At 44.7% G+C, this 17,312-nt stretch overlaps 1 protein-coding gene across 1 annotated transcript; it reads left to right on the top strand.

The window, feature by feature from the left end:
* The first annotated feature begins 15,972 nt into the window (after positions 1-15,972).
* Positions 15,973-16,839, top strand: LOC142784516 (uncharacterized). Its single transcript, XM_075882930.1, has 2 exons — positions 15,973-16,105; positions 16,163-16,839. The coding sequence occupies exons 1-2, from the start codon at positions 15,973-15,975 to the stop codon at positions 16,837-16,839; spliced, it is 810 nt and encodes a 269-aa protein (XP_075739045.1).
* Positions 16,840-17,312: the final 473 nt, after the last annotated feature.

Genomic DNA, 17,312 nt, shown 5'->3' with positions numbered 1-17,312 from the left:
CGCGGCCTCTTTTTTTTCGTGTATCTCTGTCATCCAGCGTTCACTTTCACCTTTAATTTTTGCCTCTACCAATTTCTGTACAAGGGATTTTTTCTCCAAATATATTCCCCATATTTTTTTGACTTCGTCCTGCGGCCGCTTCTCCTTTTTTGCCTTTCTATGCTCCCGTGATGCTTCGCGTCGCTTCTCGATCGCCTCCCGGATTTCCTTGTTCCACCAACTTTTTGGCTTCCTTTTTCCTTTCCAGCAAACAGTTTTCTTCTCTTTCCCTATCTCCTTCGTCATTAGATGTAACAGCTCACTATACTCCCAGTCCTTGCCTGGTATTTCGCCTACTTCTTCCTCGACTCTTGCGGCTATATTTATTATTTGTTTGTCATTTAAATACGAGCTGCCAGACTTTGATTCCATGCTCATATTTTTAGTTTCGTATCCCATTTGTAATGTTATTCGTTTATGATCACTACCCAAGCTGTTAATGCCTTCCTCGTCTATCCTCATTTCTGTCAGTTTGTGGTAAATTCCTTCAGTCATGAGACAATAATCAATACTTGATTGCTTGTTTCCGACTTCCCATGTGATCTGGCCGTCACATTTAGGCCCCGTGTTAACTATCTCCAGACTATGTTGCTCGCAAAGATCTAGTAATAACTTCCCATTGGTGTCTGAATATCCGTCAAGGTCATGTATGTGGGCATTCATGTCCCCTAGAAGGATGATTTCGGCCCCATTACCAAATTCCTTAATATCCGCACTCATGCAATCCACTATCTCCTGATTCTTTTCTCTGCAGTTATTCCCCGTCCACAAGTAGGCTACCCCTAGCCACGTTTCCTTTCCACCTACTGTGCCCAGAACCCAGAGGTGCTCTGAACACGTCTGTTTCACTCTAACCCATTTGGCTCCGCGGTGAATTAGCATTCCTACACCCCCACCTTTCCTTTCCGATATGGTCCTGTTACACCCTTCCCAAACATAATTTTTCATATGTGGTGGCTCTTCCAAGTCTCTAAGGTGTGTTTCTGTAACCGCATACACGCCTATCTGTTCTTTGTTTAACTGCTCCTCAATCTCTAACCATTTTGCCTTCTTTCTGCCACCCTGCATGTTTATGTAACTAATTGAAACACGCGCCTTTTTCCTTTTTCTTTTACCTTTTTCTGGTTTTTCGCAATTCTACCTGTCAAAGCGTCCTCCTGGTTGTTTTCCCTGTTACGAGCTACCCCGGACTCCGAAGGGCCCCTGAGCCCCCCAAAAAAGCTACTGCGCGTCCTGCCAGTCGCCAGCCCACCTCGTGTCCAAGCCTCTTATCGAAATGAATCTTGTCTCTTTGGAATCCACCCCACCTGTGCACTTCCCTGTTTAAATCCACTACCTCGAAACCCTTCTCTCGACTAATTCGCCATATCTCTTTGTTTGCGTCGACAACCGCTCTTTGCAGGTTGACGTTGCGTACTGGTACTTCCGGTACTGTGCATACTACAATTTGCACCTGGGGGGACACGGTGCGCATGTCATCCACCCCTTTCGCCAAGGTCGTCGCTAGTCCTGACGATTCTTTTTTTCAGGACGTCATTTAACCCTCCCGCAATTACAACGAGGTTACGATTGTTAGCTTTAGCTGCGAGTTGTTCACCCGCTTGACTCATTACTGTCCCCAGCGTTTGTCCTGGGAACGTCCCTATCGCAACTCTCTTGTCGCCTTTCACCCTTTCTTTGATTGCCGCTGCGCATCGGACTAAATTTGAGTCACCGGCGATGATGACCTGTTCAGACATTCCTTCTGAAACCTGCACCTGGCTGCTGACTAGGTGACTAGCGTGAGTCACGGCTGCTAGTTTGCTCCCTCCCTCCCTCAAAACTACTTCCCGGTAGCTGGGCCCTGTGGCCAATGTATCTGCCTTTGTCATGCCTGTTTCCCTCATCTCTCCCGCACGGGGGGTCGTCGCCATAATGCTTCCGCCGTCACCTGCGTCTTCGTTCCCCTTCACGACCTTCGATAGGCCCTTCTCGGCTGCCCGGAGCCTTTCCTCCATGGCTGACGTTTTCTCTCGCTCCTTCGCCAATGCATTCTCCAGCTCTGCGATTTTCTCCATGAGCCCACTCTGGACCGCCATCATATTTTTCATTTTCTCCTCGAACTCGCACTGTCTACACTTGGCGTCATCTTCTGCTTTCTCTTCCGCACTAATTTCCACCTCCCACCCTACCCCGCACTCTGAACACTTTACGGTCTTTTTGACCATGGCTAGCTCAGTTTACCGATGCCCACGTGTTAGAAAACTGTACTAAAATACACTGGTCTAAGCCAAAAAGAACCACAATAATACATAAATACGCTACACTTCACAGCACCTGCGCATGCACGTGGTCGGTCTACGCGCAGGCCTCAGCCACGTGGTGGCTGGAGCAAAAAAAAGACACAGTACAGAATACTAAAAAAAAACGTACACCGTACTAGACCTAATCAAGCTTTACGCTAGCGCCTTACGTTCTCATAACGCTACATACAGAGGCAAGCTGGGAACATGCAAAAACACTTATCTGTAGCTGTCATTCCGGAGCTCTCCAAAAACACGTCCGACCTCCTACCTGCTCACGTGAGGATTCACGTGAGCAGGTAGGAGGTCGGACGTACAGGAGACGGTACCGCCATCTAGTGAACACTGCAAGAACTAAACTAGAGGTGGCTACATACAGGGGACGGTACCGCCATCTAGTGAACACTGCAAGAACTAAACTAGAGGTGGCTACATACAGGCTACAGGGGACGCACAGCCCACGCCCTAAGGAGCTTCGCCCCTAAAAGGCTATGTGGCTATAGTGAACTTGAGGCAGAGCAGCTTTCGGAGCTCCATCGGGTCATAGAGCAACTTCTCTAGCTTGAGAGTCTTTTTTACTCTATGTCTTGTTCTAGACGGTAATTGCGAATCGGAACATCGAATTATTGACGGCAGAAATAGCTCCTGTTGCTGTTTGGCACACTCGCAGCGTCGTCGACAAACTATGTATGGATCGAGTCTTGAATCTTTGTTCAAAGTCTCTACGAGCAGTCGGGTGCGAACCGCCACAAAACTTGTATTTGGGAACGCACTGACGCTGCTTTCCGGGGTTGGCAAGGCCGCATCGCTGACAGATGATGTCGCTTGATGTCAGACAGTCACTGGCACGATGCCCGGCATACGTCTACTTGCTTTCGGTATAGGGAAGGTTTCATCAGAAGCGTTCCGTACCTGGAAAAACTCACTTCACGGTCTCCGTAAAAGGTGATGATGACAGTTTTGTTCTGAGCTATTCTCTTAGCTGCCAGCGTGAGGGATTCTTCTTGTTGGTGATTCTGTCATCGAGCGTCGCGGCATCAGCGTGCAGCGGTATGCCGCGTATGAACCCCTTGCACGTCGAGTGCGGGGCAGTCTCGTGGGCGCCGAGTTCATGGACCTTGCCTGAGATACAAATTTGCTTGGTGCTGGTGTATCTATCGGCCTTTTCCCGTTTAAGCCTGCTGGTCTCTATGATGTTTTGCTGTAATTTCAGGCACAGAGTGTCTTGTGAGAGCTTGTACTCACTTCTACTTGCGGCTGTAAGCATAGCGTTAGCTATGGCAGCAGCTTTTTCATTTTTTATTTTATTTATTTGATACTGTCAACCCCGTGCTTGGGGTCATTACAGGGCGGGTATCACAAAGTACATAACGTTCGCACAAAAAAGAAAAATTCAAAAGCACATATAAATACAAGATGAATCACCAACAATAAAAAATAAGAAACAAACAACAGTGACTACACACATAAACATCAACGAATGAATGCTGACAACAGAATTTAGCACGCATCACTACAAAGAAAACTGTCCAATGCATTTTCAAAATCCGCTGATGTTGTTTGTTGCACAACCGCATTGAGTAAACTATTCCACATATCTATCGTGTCTGGGAAAAAGAAGTAGCGGAAAGCATTCGTGCATGTGAAATAAGATTGAATTGCTCTACTATTATTAAGCCGATCACATCGCGTTCAAGGAGGCGGAATATATAAATCATTATTTTTCTTTGTTTGCCCGCTTATTATCTTAAAAAGAAATTTGAGGCGATGTTTTCGTATGCGATATCCTAAAGACTCAAGCTCACAGGACTTTAACAAAGCTGTGACTGAGTGTGTGCGTCGGTATCTACCGCATATGAAACGGACTCGTAATTTTTGTATTCTTTCAATTTTTGTCCACAACACCTTCTGTTGAGGCGACCATACAATACTAGCGTATTCTAAGACAGGGCGTATGATTGATGTTATCGATATGCGAGTGCCATTTCAATGTGTGCTTATACTAATTCCTAGGTATTTGAAACAACCGGTATTATTTATAGGGTGACTTCCAATGTGATACATGAATAACAATTCCCGTCCACTTGAGGGAATATGCGTAATAGTCGTCTTGCTATAGTTTATTTCTATGTCCCATAATATACACCACTGATTTAATGCCTGTAAGCACCTGTTCAGATTAATTTGCTCACCTTGGCAAGTAAGTGGAGAATAAATCAAGCAGTCATCTGCAAAATGTTTCATTTTAGTGGGAGCCTCAACTATTGAACATAGATCGTTAACAAATATCAGAAAAAGAATGGGTCCTAAAACAGATCCTTGGGGAACGCCCGAGTACACGGGAAGTACTTTAGTTTGGGCTAGTTAGTTCATAGTGCTCACATCGAAAGGGCTGCGCAAAAACTCGAGAATAAAGAAGGACAGTAGAGACAGAGCGCTGACTAACCACTTAAACTTTTTGCCATCATCTGTGCATATATGTGCCTAAAATGTGATTGGCAGGAGGTTTAGAAGCAAGAAAAGAAGGCTGGTTTTAACCAGCGATAAAAAAAGCAAACGATAAAATCTTCAAAAGGAACTCGCGCAAGCGTGATGAGATAAATGCATCAGGTCATGATAAAGCAAATGACACGAAAAATCAAAGAAAGCCTCTAAGATAAATACGTTCTGCGTCAGACAAGGATATTGAAGGCCTGCTCACGCACTTGTCACCTGCTTCATGAATAAAGAAAGCCTCAACAATCTCGCGCTCTATCTTATCCCTCCCCATTTTATAAAACCGTGTACTACGAAAGTCAGGAGATGAGCCACAATGCCTGCAATGGTCAGCCAGAAAACCACAGGTCGTATTGCGTACAATATAGTCATGCTCTTTCGCCCTTTCAATAAAACACCTGCCAGTTTGACCAATGTACTCAAGTCCACAACTTAAAAGAAACCTATAAACTACATTGCAAATACAATCTGTGCACTTGTTCTTGTGTTTGGTTGTGCACCCAGGGCTTCCTTGAAGTCTCTTTTACCGTGAAAATCCACAAACCTGATGTTCCGTTTCCTGCCATTGTTTCTGAAGTTTCTACCTGGCAACGCCTTGTCAGATGTTACCTACAAAGGCACCTTCAAAGTCTAGTGAAGGATGATCCCTTTGTCATCTGCAAGTCTGAGGACTTCATGCTGAACCTGCAAGGTTTGAAATATGGCTCTTTTAACGGTTTTTCGGTTGCATTGAAAGAACTTTATTATTCTGTGCCGCGTGAAGGATTGCTGCAGGCTTTTCGAGATAGGGTTCAGGAATATGGTGACCTTCAGTTCTCAGGTGAAGCAGGTGTTTCTGCTGATGACTTTGTTGGACTCTTAGAGTTCTACGTGTCTTCTACAGTTGTAAATTTGTAAAGACGCTGTTTAATAATTACCGTCCAATCTCTCTGACTTATTCTTGTTGTAAACTTCTAGAACACATTATAGCCGACTACATTATAAATTTTTTAAACAGAAACAACTTATTATCAGACTGTCAACACGGCTTCAGAAAAGGATTTTCCACGGTCACGCAACTCACTTCTATTGTTCATGACTTTGCTAGCGTTCTTGATAAAACTGGCCAAGTTGATGTTATTTTTCTAGACTTCCAAAAAGCCTTTGATTTAGTTTCACATGTTCATTTAATGCACAAGTTTAAAGTGATAGGTGTTCCAGCTTTTGTAACCGATTGGATCTCTTCCTACTTGTCGAACCGCTTCGAATATGTTTGCATCGATGATCATTCCTCTACTCGGCTTCCTGTTCTTTCGGGTGTTCCACAAGGCAGCGTATTAGGCCCGTTATTATTTCTGATTTATATTAACGATCTTGTATCCCTTATTAGTGATCCCGTGAAAACTAAATTATTTGCCGATGACTGTATTCTATACAACAAAATAACATGTCCTGAAGACCAACAAATGTTAAACACAAACCTTAATTATGTTCAGGCGTGGTGCGAAAATTGGGGAATGAAGCTCAATGCCAAAAAATCCGTTTTTATGAAAATAACTAACAAAAAGAATAAGCTGTCTTTTCCTTACAATCTTCCGTCACAACCGTTAGAACAGTATCAGAATATAGATATCTTGGCGTCACTATAACAAATAACTTGAGCTGGAACAAACACGTAACAAACACATGTGCAGCTTCATTCCGAAAACTTTGCTTCCTCAGACATAAGCTTATAAAGGCCCCAACAAACGTTAGGCTACTCGCCTATACATCCATAATTAAACCGCGACTGGAATACGCCTGCACTGTCTGGGATCCTCACACAAAAAGTAATATTATTGCTCTTGAAATGATACAGCGAAAATCCGTTCGATTCATTTTTTCAAGCTATCGTCCCAGTGACTCGCCGACAAGATTAATGGAAGAGCATGGCATTCCAACACTTCAATCACGCCGTCAAATTCAAAGGTTAAAATTTCTATTCTTGCTTAAAAATAACAAACTTTCACTTAAACCCGAGGAATTCCTTCAGCCACTCACTTCCCGACAAACACGGCATAGACACCCCGAATCTCTGACTCCGTACAGCGCTCGAACTAATATTTTTAAGTTTTCCGTTTTTCCGCGTACTATTACAGATTGGAGTAAACTAACTGAATCGGCTGTGACCAATATTCACTCCTTTGAACATTTGGAATTCTGATTGCTTTGTTTTGCAACTTCGATGTACTCTTGTGTATGTGTACAATATATTTCCAGCAGTGTACCACGTGTATTGCGGATTTTTGTAACTTTGATGCTTTCCAGTATTTGTTCAAACTATTTTAATCAGTGTATCATGTGTATTGTGCCTAAATTTTGTTTTTATCGTGATGCCCCTCCTGCTTGGGCCCTTCAATGGGCTTGCAGTATGTCCTAAATAAAAAATAAATAAAATAAATAAAAATAACTTTTGATGATAAGTTTTATGTTCAAAGAAAGGGCATATGCATTGGTTCATCTGTGGCTTCTGTGTTGTGTGATCTTTTCTTGTCGGTCGTTGGTTGCCGCATTCAGGATAAATTGCAAGTACCACAGATTTTCTAGATCTTTAGGTATGTGGATGATTTTCTAGTAATTTTCAATGAGGTTGATAATGTTGACATAGTCATCCAGGATGTTTTGCATGTGTTTCAGAGCGAAAGTCAAGGCCTGAAATTTACGCATGAAAAGCCTAGTAAGCGAGCGTTGCAATTTCTTGACATTGGCTTGCGTTCTGGCGATAATCACATCTGTTGGATATATAATCCTAGATACAAGCAACCCTTGGCGATGACAGCGCCCTTTCGAAGCTTGTTAAGCGAAGCATTGCAGTGAACTGTCTGCATTCAGCCCTGAATAAGTCGTGTGTACATGCCATTTCATATAACTTTAATGCAGAGGTTACCAGATTGAAGCAGGCGGGTTACCCTCCTGAATTGATTTCTGCGGTGTGTGAGACCTTGCTACGGAACATGAAACACGTTCAAACAAAACAAAAAGATGGTAGAAAAAAGAAGGAGCTTGTGCAAGTTATGCCATATGTTCACAAATTTTCACATAACTTGAAGAGAATTGCATCGAAGCATGACGTGCAAGATGTACTGTCCGCGCCCTGCAAACTATCGAGGTTATGTGGCAAGGCTTACAGAGAAAAACGCCCTGGGTGCACAACCAAACACAGGAACAGGTTCACAGATTGTATTTCCAATGTAGCTTATATGTTTCGTTTAGGTTGTGGACATGAGTACATTGGTCAAACTGGCAGGTGTTTTAATGAAAGGGCGAAGGAGCATGACTATAAATTACGCAATACGACCAGCGGTTTTCTCGCTGACCATTGCAGGCGTTGTGACCGCTCTGCTGACTTTCGTAGTATCCGGTTGTATAAAATGGTGGTTGTTCAGGCTTTCTTCATTCATGAAGCAGGTGACAAGTGCGTAAGCAGCCCTTGCTTATCCTTGGCTGACGCTGAAATGAGTTACCTTAGAGGCTTTCTTTGATTTTCCGCGCCTTTTGCTTTATCATGACCTGATGCATTTGACTCATCACGCTTAGTTCCTTTTGAAGATTTTATTGTTTGCTGTTTTTATCGCTTGTTAAAACCAGCCTTTTTTTCTTGCTTCTAAACCTCCTCTTAATCACATTTTAGACACATATATATGACCAGGTGATAGCAATAAATTTCAGTTGTTAGTCAGTGCGCTCTGTCTCTACTGTCTTTTTTCCCGAGTTTTTCACGGCCCTTTCTATGTGAGGACTATGAACCAACTATCCCAGACCAAAGTACTTCTCAAGCGAATTTCTTATACAATGGGCCCTTTCCTGTCTAATAGTTTTCGTTTGGATCCTGCCATTGTATGTGGCAACCTAAACGCGGAAACCCTATGCAAATCCAGGTTTATGTCCTACTGCATCAAGCGGAAGCAGGTTCCCAAGGAAGTGCAATGTCTTTTCGGTGTTGTCCAGCCTTCCTGAGCCCACTGCAAGCGTCTTTGCAAGATTCTGAAACCAGAGTTTTGATGACAGGTTAGGATGTTTCAGGACTGGTTGCGTGTTCTCGTGAAAACTGGTGCTCAGCCTTTCAAAGAATCGCATCACCTGTATGCTCTCAAGAAACAAGCGGCTGTGTCAGCTGAGTTATTGTGGCGTCGTGCTCTCGTGAACCTCACTTCTGAGCGCAAGGCCTCCTATGTTAATCAAGGCAGCGTGTTTGTGCTTGGTAATGCCGTGGTTCCTGACGACGTTAAGCATGTTCTGGAGAAAGGACCAAAATTCAGTTATGAACCCTGTCTTAAACCCCAGGGCCTCCTCTCCCTGGTCTGTAAAGTGGCTGCTGTTTGTTGAAAATGAAAAAGATCGAGTTATTTTCGAAGGGGTTGAGTGCTTGACATGATGCACGTCTTCCCATCGTTCGATGGATCATCCCCTAAAAAATATTTCGAGGACGCTGAAGGAACTGCCGTTAACATTACTGGAAACAGACAAGGAAGGAAGCTTCGCTGTCCTACCGAACACTCTGTTTCGAAAAAAGTCACAATTGGCAATGGTAAAGAACTTCAATGACGTACCCTTTGATGCTTCAAAACAGAAACAGCGTGCACTTCAACTGCTAGAGGAAATGAACCTACAGAACCTAAAGGCAAGGACAAAGAAAGAAGAAAAAGCTTCCTTGAAGGTAAATGAAAAGCCACAAACCGTTTGTACCATTCTTTTTTGTGCGATTGTTTCTGAAGTTGCTACCTGGCAACGCTACGTCAGCCGTTACCTACAAGGGCACCTTCAAGTTTTAGTGAAGGATGATCCCTTTGTGATTCGCAAGTCTGAGGACTTCATGTTGCACCTACAAGTTTTGAAATCGTGCTCATTTAGCGGCTTTTCGGTCGACAATGAAGAACTTTATTATTCTGTGTCACATGAAGGACTGCTGCAGGCTTTTCGAGATAGGGTTCAGGAATATGGTGAACTTCAGTTGTCAGGTGAAGCAGGTGTGTCTGCCGATGACTTTGTTAGACTCTTAGTGTTCCATGTGTCTTCTACAGTTGTGATATTTGATGATAAGTTTTATGTTCAAAGAAAGGGCTTATGCATTGGTTCAGCTGTTGCTCCTGTGTTGTGTGATCTTTTCTTGTCGGTCGTTGGTTGCCGCATTCAGGATAAATTGCAAGTACCACAGGTTGTCAGGATCTTTAGGTATGTGGATGATTTTCTAGTTATTTTGAATGATGTTGATGATCTTGAAATATTCATCCATGGTGTTTTGCAGGTGTTTCAGAGCGAAAGTCAAGGCCTGAAATTTACGCATGAAAAGCCTGTTTAGCGAGCTTTGCAGTTTCTTGACACTAGCTTGCTTTTTGGCGATAATCACATCTGTTGGAAGTATAATCCTAGATCCAAGCAACCCTTGGTCATGACAGCGCCTATAAGCTAACCACCCCTGCACTTCTGCCAGCGCCACCTGACACGAATTTCGCAACCGTTGCCACCTGGGAGAAGCCTACGTCAGCAACATCAATCGCCACGTCGTATATAAAAGAACAACACCCTGGCGCACCCACCTGTGGGCTCAGCGGCTGTGCCACGAGACACTCGCCTAAACTGCTATTTTTCAACATTCAGGTTAGTCAGCCTTTGAGTCTTTACTCTAAGAAATCGAGCGACTTGTTTTTGGTGCTGCTGCTGAGCCCCCAGTGTCTATTATCGATTATTCAGCAGTGTATCGATGTCTCGCGTACCGTTCTCTTACTGTCGGGCGACGGCAAAACTATCCCCGGCCTGGAATCTAACGCTAATTTAGCTGAATTGAAAAAAACTCTCAGCAGGGTAATCGCATCTTATACCGAACTGAAGGGTATAAAAAGTGAACTCGCCGAAACTTACAGTACTATAGGTGAACTTAGCAGAAGAATGAATACCATTCAGAGCCACTGTCAACACATTGAACCACTGCAACAACAGGTCGCAACCATCACATCTGCCGCCACCGAGACAACCCGTGTAATCTCAGACATGGAATTGCGGATCGATGACGCAGAAAATCGAGCCTGCCGCAACAACCTAATCTTCTTCGGTATTCCCGACCCAGGTGCCTCAGAATCTGCCCCGCAGATAGAAGAAAACCTTATTCGCTTTTGCTCAGATCACCTAGGCTTACCCGTAGTTCCCGAGGATATTCAGCGCGCATCGACTTTGCCGTCACTCTACTAACCATAACCGCCCCGTAATTGCAAATTTCGCTCGCTAAAAAAAACCAAAGAAAAAATCCTGTCTAACGGACGCAAGCTAAAAGGCAGTAACTACAGAATTGGTCAGGACTATTCCCGCGCCGTACAAAATGCCAGGAAACACCTTCTTGCATTTGCAAAGAAAAATTCTGTCGCCTTTTCTCCACGTTATAAAACCTTGTTTTTAGGATCCACGAACTACGTGTGCGACGACGCTGAGAAACGTGTTAAGGAAATTAGATAGCAATTGCTACAACACCACCAGCCATCTCAGCGCCCGAAAGCAATGCGCTCAAGCATTACTATTTCAGCAATTTTCACTAATATACGAAGTTTTCTTCCTAAACGCGACATCGTATCTAATATTGTTCTCTCATCTGGATGTAATTTGTTAATACTTACTGAAACATGGCTTACTGCTGATGTATCTGACACTGAGGTCATGGATGACCTACCCGGCTTTCAGCTTTTCCGCAAAGATCGCCAGAACTCTAGAGGTGGTGGTGAGCTCACTGCCGTCAGTAATACCTTTCCTTGCACCATTGTTCATACGCCCAGTGACCTTGAAATATTATGGCTACTCTTTCGCTCTCCGCATTATACCATCTTACTTGGTGTATGCTACCGCCCACCGCGAACAGATACAGACTTTACTGAGAAGCTTAGCTGCGTCCTGGACAGACTCACGACAAAATATACTAACGCTCACGTATTGTTATTCGGGGATTTTAACTTCCCTCTCATAAACTGGGCTGGAAATCCGCCTTCGTTACCGAGCAAAAATGATGAGTTCCTCGATCTTTCCTTTAACTTCAATTTAAGTCAGCTTGTGTTGCAACCAACACGCTTCACGCAGGATTCGGCCAGCGTTTTAGATCTGATACTAACCAATAGCCCAAATAGCCTCTCTTCGATGTATTACCTCCGTGAAATTAGCGACCATAAAATAATCCACGCAGTCTTCAGCTTTATCTTGCCAAAACAATAATCGTGGAATAAAACAATACGCTTATATGGTAAAGGTAACTACGATGCCATAAACAACGAGCTTATCGCTTATTAACCGACTTTTTGCCCCAATTTTCATTGCCACACAGTACAAGAAAACTGGTTGATCTTCCAACAAAAGTTTACTGAACTAACTCGGTAATAACCATATCCCAGTTATATCGATACAAGCCAACCACAACAAACCTGGGTTTACCAGGAAATTGAAATCTCTAGAAAATGAGAAAAAAAAACGCCTTTTCCGCTTGGTAAGGAAAAAAATTGTGCTGTGGCCTGGGAAAAATATTACGTAGCTGAGAAAGTTTACTTATCAGCTATGCGTCGTGACAAGCACTCTTTCTTTTATGGTACCTTATCTTGTGTACTGGAAAGCAATCCTAAATATTCTGGTAAATTCTGAGTCCCAAGCCACCTTCTGCTGTTAACATTACCGACCATAATGACATTACGATTCCTGAACAAGAATGCGCTGAGGCATTTATTCTTGCTTTTTCATCTGTATTCACCACTGAACCTGATGTTCCTCTACTTGTACTTCCACCACCTGTCCAGGATGTTATGTCAGCAATCAATTTCAGCGAGGAAGGAATAATAGCCATAATTGAAAAGCTTAAACTTTCATCGGCATCTGGGGCCGATGATATCAATCCGAAAGTGTAAAAAAACACCAAGAACATCTGCGCAGGCTATCTCAGATTAATCTTCATGCAGTCTCTTTCTTCTGGTAGCATCCCTATCGCCTGGAAAGAAGCGCAGATCATTCCAATTTATAAATCGGGCTTCAAAACATCCCCGCTTAACTACCGACCAATTTCCCTGACCTGTGTATCCTGCAAAATAATGGAGCACATCATCTACACACATATCATGCAGTTTCTTGACAAAAACAACTTTTTTCACACATTTCAACATGGATTCCGCAAGGACATCTCATGTGAAACGCAACTTGCCATATTCGTGACTTACATACCAACCTCGATACTAACAAACAGGTCGATGCCATTTTTGTTGATTATGCAAAAGCATTTGATAAGTTACCCCACGAACGGCTATTACTTAAACTCTCACTGTTGAACTTGCATCCCAACAATTTTTATTGGATTAATGAATTCCTTACTAGCCGATCGCAGTCAGTACATGTCAATAACTCCATTTCCGGCCCCCTCCCTGTAACATCTGGCGTCCCACAAGGTAGCGTCTTTGGTCCACTGCTATTTCTTATTTATAATAATGACCTCCCTCTACATGTTGCCTCTCAAATCCGAATGTTCGCTGACGATTGTGTCATCTACCGTCGAATCACTAACAATGCCGATCACTCTCTTTTACAAGACGATCGTTAACAATGTTCAAGATTGGTGCAACGAATGATTGATGACCGTGAACCCCAACAAATGCCAGGTAATAAGTTTTACTCGCCGCCTACAGCCATTATGCACACCCTACACTATTGCTAACACTTCATTAGAAAGAGTAGGTACATTTAAGTACCTTGGTATCACCTTTTCACATAACTTAAATTGGTCACCTCATATAACATGCGTTACGGCCTCGGCCAAACAAACCCTTGGATTCCTTAAACGCCATCTCCGCCGTGCACCACGTCATGTAAAACTTCTAGCATATAAGTCATTCGTACTCCCGAAGCTAGAATACGCTTCTCCCATTTGGTCACCTCATCAAACATATCTTATTAAAGCCCTAGAAACCATTCAGAACCACGCAGTAAGGTTTGTTCAACCATCTTATTCTTAATATACCAGCGTATCACAACTAAAAATTCAGTCTGGCTTGAACACGCTATCGTCCCGGCGCCGCATCGATTCAATAATCCTTTTTCACAAGTTTTTTACAGCTCACTTCATCATGTCCAATATATTCTTGCCCCGCCACCGCGCACATCTCTGCGCACAGGGCACCACTTACAAGTTACTCGTCCCCGCAGAAACACTACGACTTTTTCTGAATCTTTCTTTTGTCGATTATCAGCTGACTGGAACGGCCTGCACCGCGATATCGTCGAAACTATCTGCTTACCCTCATATTTCGAAAAAAGTAAAACTTGGTATGTCTCAATAAATGTATTGTAGCCACTATACTGCACGTGCATTGTAGTGACTATCTTGTAAATGTATGTAACCACTGTTTTGTATGTAGCCACTATTATGTTAACCCCACCCCTTATGTAATGCCTCCCTGCAAGGTCTTTAAGAAAAATAAAGTGAAGTGAATTTGAAGCTTGTTAAGCGAAGCATTGCAGTGAACTGTCTGCATTCAGCCCTGAATAAGTCGTGTGTACATGTCATTTCATCTAGCTTTAATGCACAGGCTACCAGATTGAAGCAGGCGGGTTACCCTCTGTTACAATGTTGGTCCAAATTCAGCGCCCCCACGCGGCGCTGATAGTTATGTTGAGCTGTGCAAGCCTGGCACAGCGGCGGTGTGGCCGTTTTGGGGAGTAATAAAACACAGTTCGTTCTTGGCTAAGGGCTCAACATGTTCTCGTGTTCTTCGCAGGCCTGGGGTTCTACTGCTCACGGTAGTCACTACCGCCTGGCCATCAGTCAATCTACACATGTAACAACTGGCGACGAAGATGAAAGGAAGTTTCATGTAAGTATTCGTTTCCGCAGCTCTCTGCCATCTGTTCACCCAGTCAAGTTTCGGCAACCTCGAGCCATTCGAGGGGGGGGGGAGGAGACGACTGTCCCTGTTACGTGGACCAGCTCAAAGCATTTTTCCTGGTGAATGATGTCGCCCCAGACAAGCGTACTGCCGTGTTCATCAGCTGCTGCGGGCACAAAACGTATGCTTTGCTCCACAATTTGGTCAAGCCCGCCAAGCCCAGTGACAAGAATCTGGACGAGATTCTTCAAGTACAGTGCAGTCCACTTATAACGATACCACATATAACGATATATCGGTTATAACGATGGGTCGACTTAGTCTCATTTTATGCATTGGGGCTATGGGGAAAAAAACCATATATAACGATATGTTATCCACCGCATATCGGATACAACGATGAAAAGTTTGCCGTGGACGGCATGTTTCATTCAGAATAATCGTAACATATAGATTGATAAGTTCCTCTGAAACGAACTATGCCGAGACAAGACGAAAAGTTAGCGTAGGCGGGTACGTATCTGCCGCCACTGCAGGACAGCGCCGGCAGCGCGTCCCGGCCGTTCAAAAAGCCGAGGAGAGCATCGCGAGTTGGCGCGACGCGCTACAGATGGCGCCAGCTGTGTCACGTTTTGCGCCTCGCCGCGCGTCGACCGCGGAGAGGCTGAGAGAATTAAAAAAAAAAAAGCGAAAAGCAAAGCGCCGCGCTCCGCGGCTCCCCGCCTTCTACAACGGCAAGCCGGCAAGCTACTCGTAGCTTGCCGAACGAAAGCGGGAAAGAGAGAGAAAAATAAAAAAAGCGAAAAGCAAAGCGGCGCGACGGCATGGGGGCGGGGCCTCGTTGGCATTCCGGCTGTGTGCCTCTGGCTGTGCTTTCTTCCTCCCACTGCTCCCACCCCGCCGTCGGTCAGTCTCTCTTCCTCAGCGAACCCGTGATGCGTTCTTCGGAGTAAGAAATAAAGTCTTGTTTTTGACATCCTACTATCTACAATATTTATTAATTGGTGAAAATAGCAAAATGAAGCCTGGAGCTACAAAAGGTACGTCCGGCGACGATTTTTTGGCGGCAGTCCAGATATAACGATCACCGGTTATAACGATCATATTTTTAGGTTTTCTCGATATCGTTATAAGTGGACTGCACTGTACTTGAAAGCCATTATTGTCCACAGCCCTCTGCCGTCGTGCAGCGTTTTTGTTTCAACTCGCGCGTTCGTACGGAAGGGGAATCAGTCAGCAATTTTATCGCAGCACTAAAAAGCCTGGCCGAGCACTGTAGCTTTGGGGTTGAACTCGAAAACATGCTCCGCGACCGCGTCGTGTGTGGCATAAACAACGTGGATGTCCAAACAAGACTTCGGGAAAAACCGGACCTCAACTTTGACGATGTTGTGCAGACCGCCCTGGCAACGGAAGCAGCAAAAAGGGACGCAGGTGAGATAGCGCAAGCGCACACAAGCAGCGCTTTCTCGACTCACCGTGTCTCTTCAGGCTTTAGGAGCGTCACCTGCTACCGCTGTGGGGACGGACATCTTGCATCAAAATGCAAGCATGTGAATACAATCTGCAATTACTGCCACAAACGAGGTCATTTGGCGAAGGTGTGCAATTCGCGACGAAGGGACAGCCAAGCCCAAAGCAACAGCCCTACCAAGGTACGTTCGTTCTCGGCTTGCAGTTCACCGTCGTCGGATAACCGTCATCGTGTTAATACGGTACGCAAGAAGGATGCCGCTACCACTTCATCTTACGAAGTATTTGACATGTGGCCGGTCGACTACGCCACGCCGCCTCCGCCTTTCACTGTCACTGTTCAGGTTTGCGGCAAGCCGCTCCGCATGGAAGTGGACACGGGGACAAGTGTCTCTGTCATGGCCAAGTCGCGTCAACTTAAGCTTTCGCCTTCGGTTCCTGTGCAGCTGTCACAAGTGCTTTTGCGAAGCTATTTCGGGGAACTAAAAAAGGTTCAGGGCAAAGCTGACGTCAGTGTGAAGATTCATGGCAGAGAGGCCGACCTACCTATTTTTCTGACCGGAGACGGATCGCCCACTCTTCTTGGACGCAACTGGATGCGTGAGCTGGGCATTGGCGTCTCCGATGTCGAAGTGAACATCCACGCACTTTCCGACGTCAAACACCCAGTCCAAGACTACGCCGAAGTGTTTTAAGAAGGCCTGGGTACATTCAAGGGTGCTAAAGCTTCTCTACGTGTTCTTTCAGATGCTCCGCCTTGGTTCTTCAAGCCACGTCCACTGCCGTACTCCTTGACAGATAGAGCAACTCAAGAAATCCGTGGACTAAGAAGAGATTCCATTCTTGTTCCAGTCAAGACAGCAAAATAGGCTGCACCTATTGCATCTGTGACCAAAAGGAATGGACGCATCAGAGTCTGCGGAGACTTTCGTGTCACCATAAACCCAGTGGCAACAGTGGAGCAGTACCCTATTCGAAGGATAGAGAAACTGTGGACTGTGCTGGAGGTGAGAAATTCACAAAATTGGATTTGCGAGATGAGTACGAGCAAGTTTTCTTGACGAGACCTCTAGGGAGTATGTCACAATTTCGACGCATATGGGGCAACTTCAGTACACCCGGTTGCCTTTTGGTGTGTCATCTGCTCCTGCCATATTTCAGCGCGAGA

This window comes from Rhipicephalus microplus, chromosome 2, assembly GCF_043290135.1.
Source record: "Rhipicephalus microplus isolate Deutch F79 chromosome 2, USDA_Rmic, whole genome shotgun sequence".
Lineage (NCBI taxonomy): Eukaryota > Metazoa > Arthropoda > Arachnida > Ixodida > Ixodidae > Rhipicephalus > Rhipicephalus microplus.
This window is presented reverse-complemented; position numbering and strand designations above follow the sequence as displayed.

Bases quoted from the DNA above. Each gene is read 5' to 3' on its own strand.
- LOC142784516 (XM_075882930.1), top strand. From the start codon at position 15,973: ATGCTCCGCGACCGCGTCGTGTGTGGCATAAACAACGTGGATGTCCAA. The intron at 16,106-16,162 runs GTGAGATAGCGC...GTGTCTCTTCAG, and splicing joins AGCAGCAAAAAGGGACGCAG to GCTTTAGGAGCGTCACCTGC.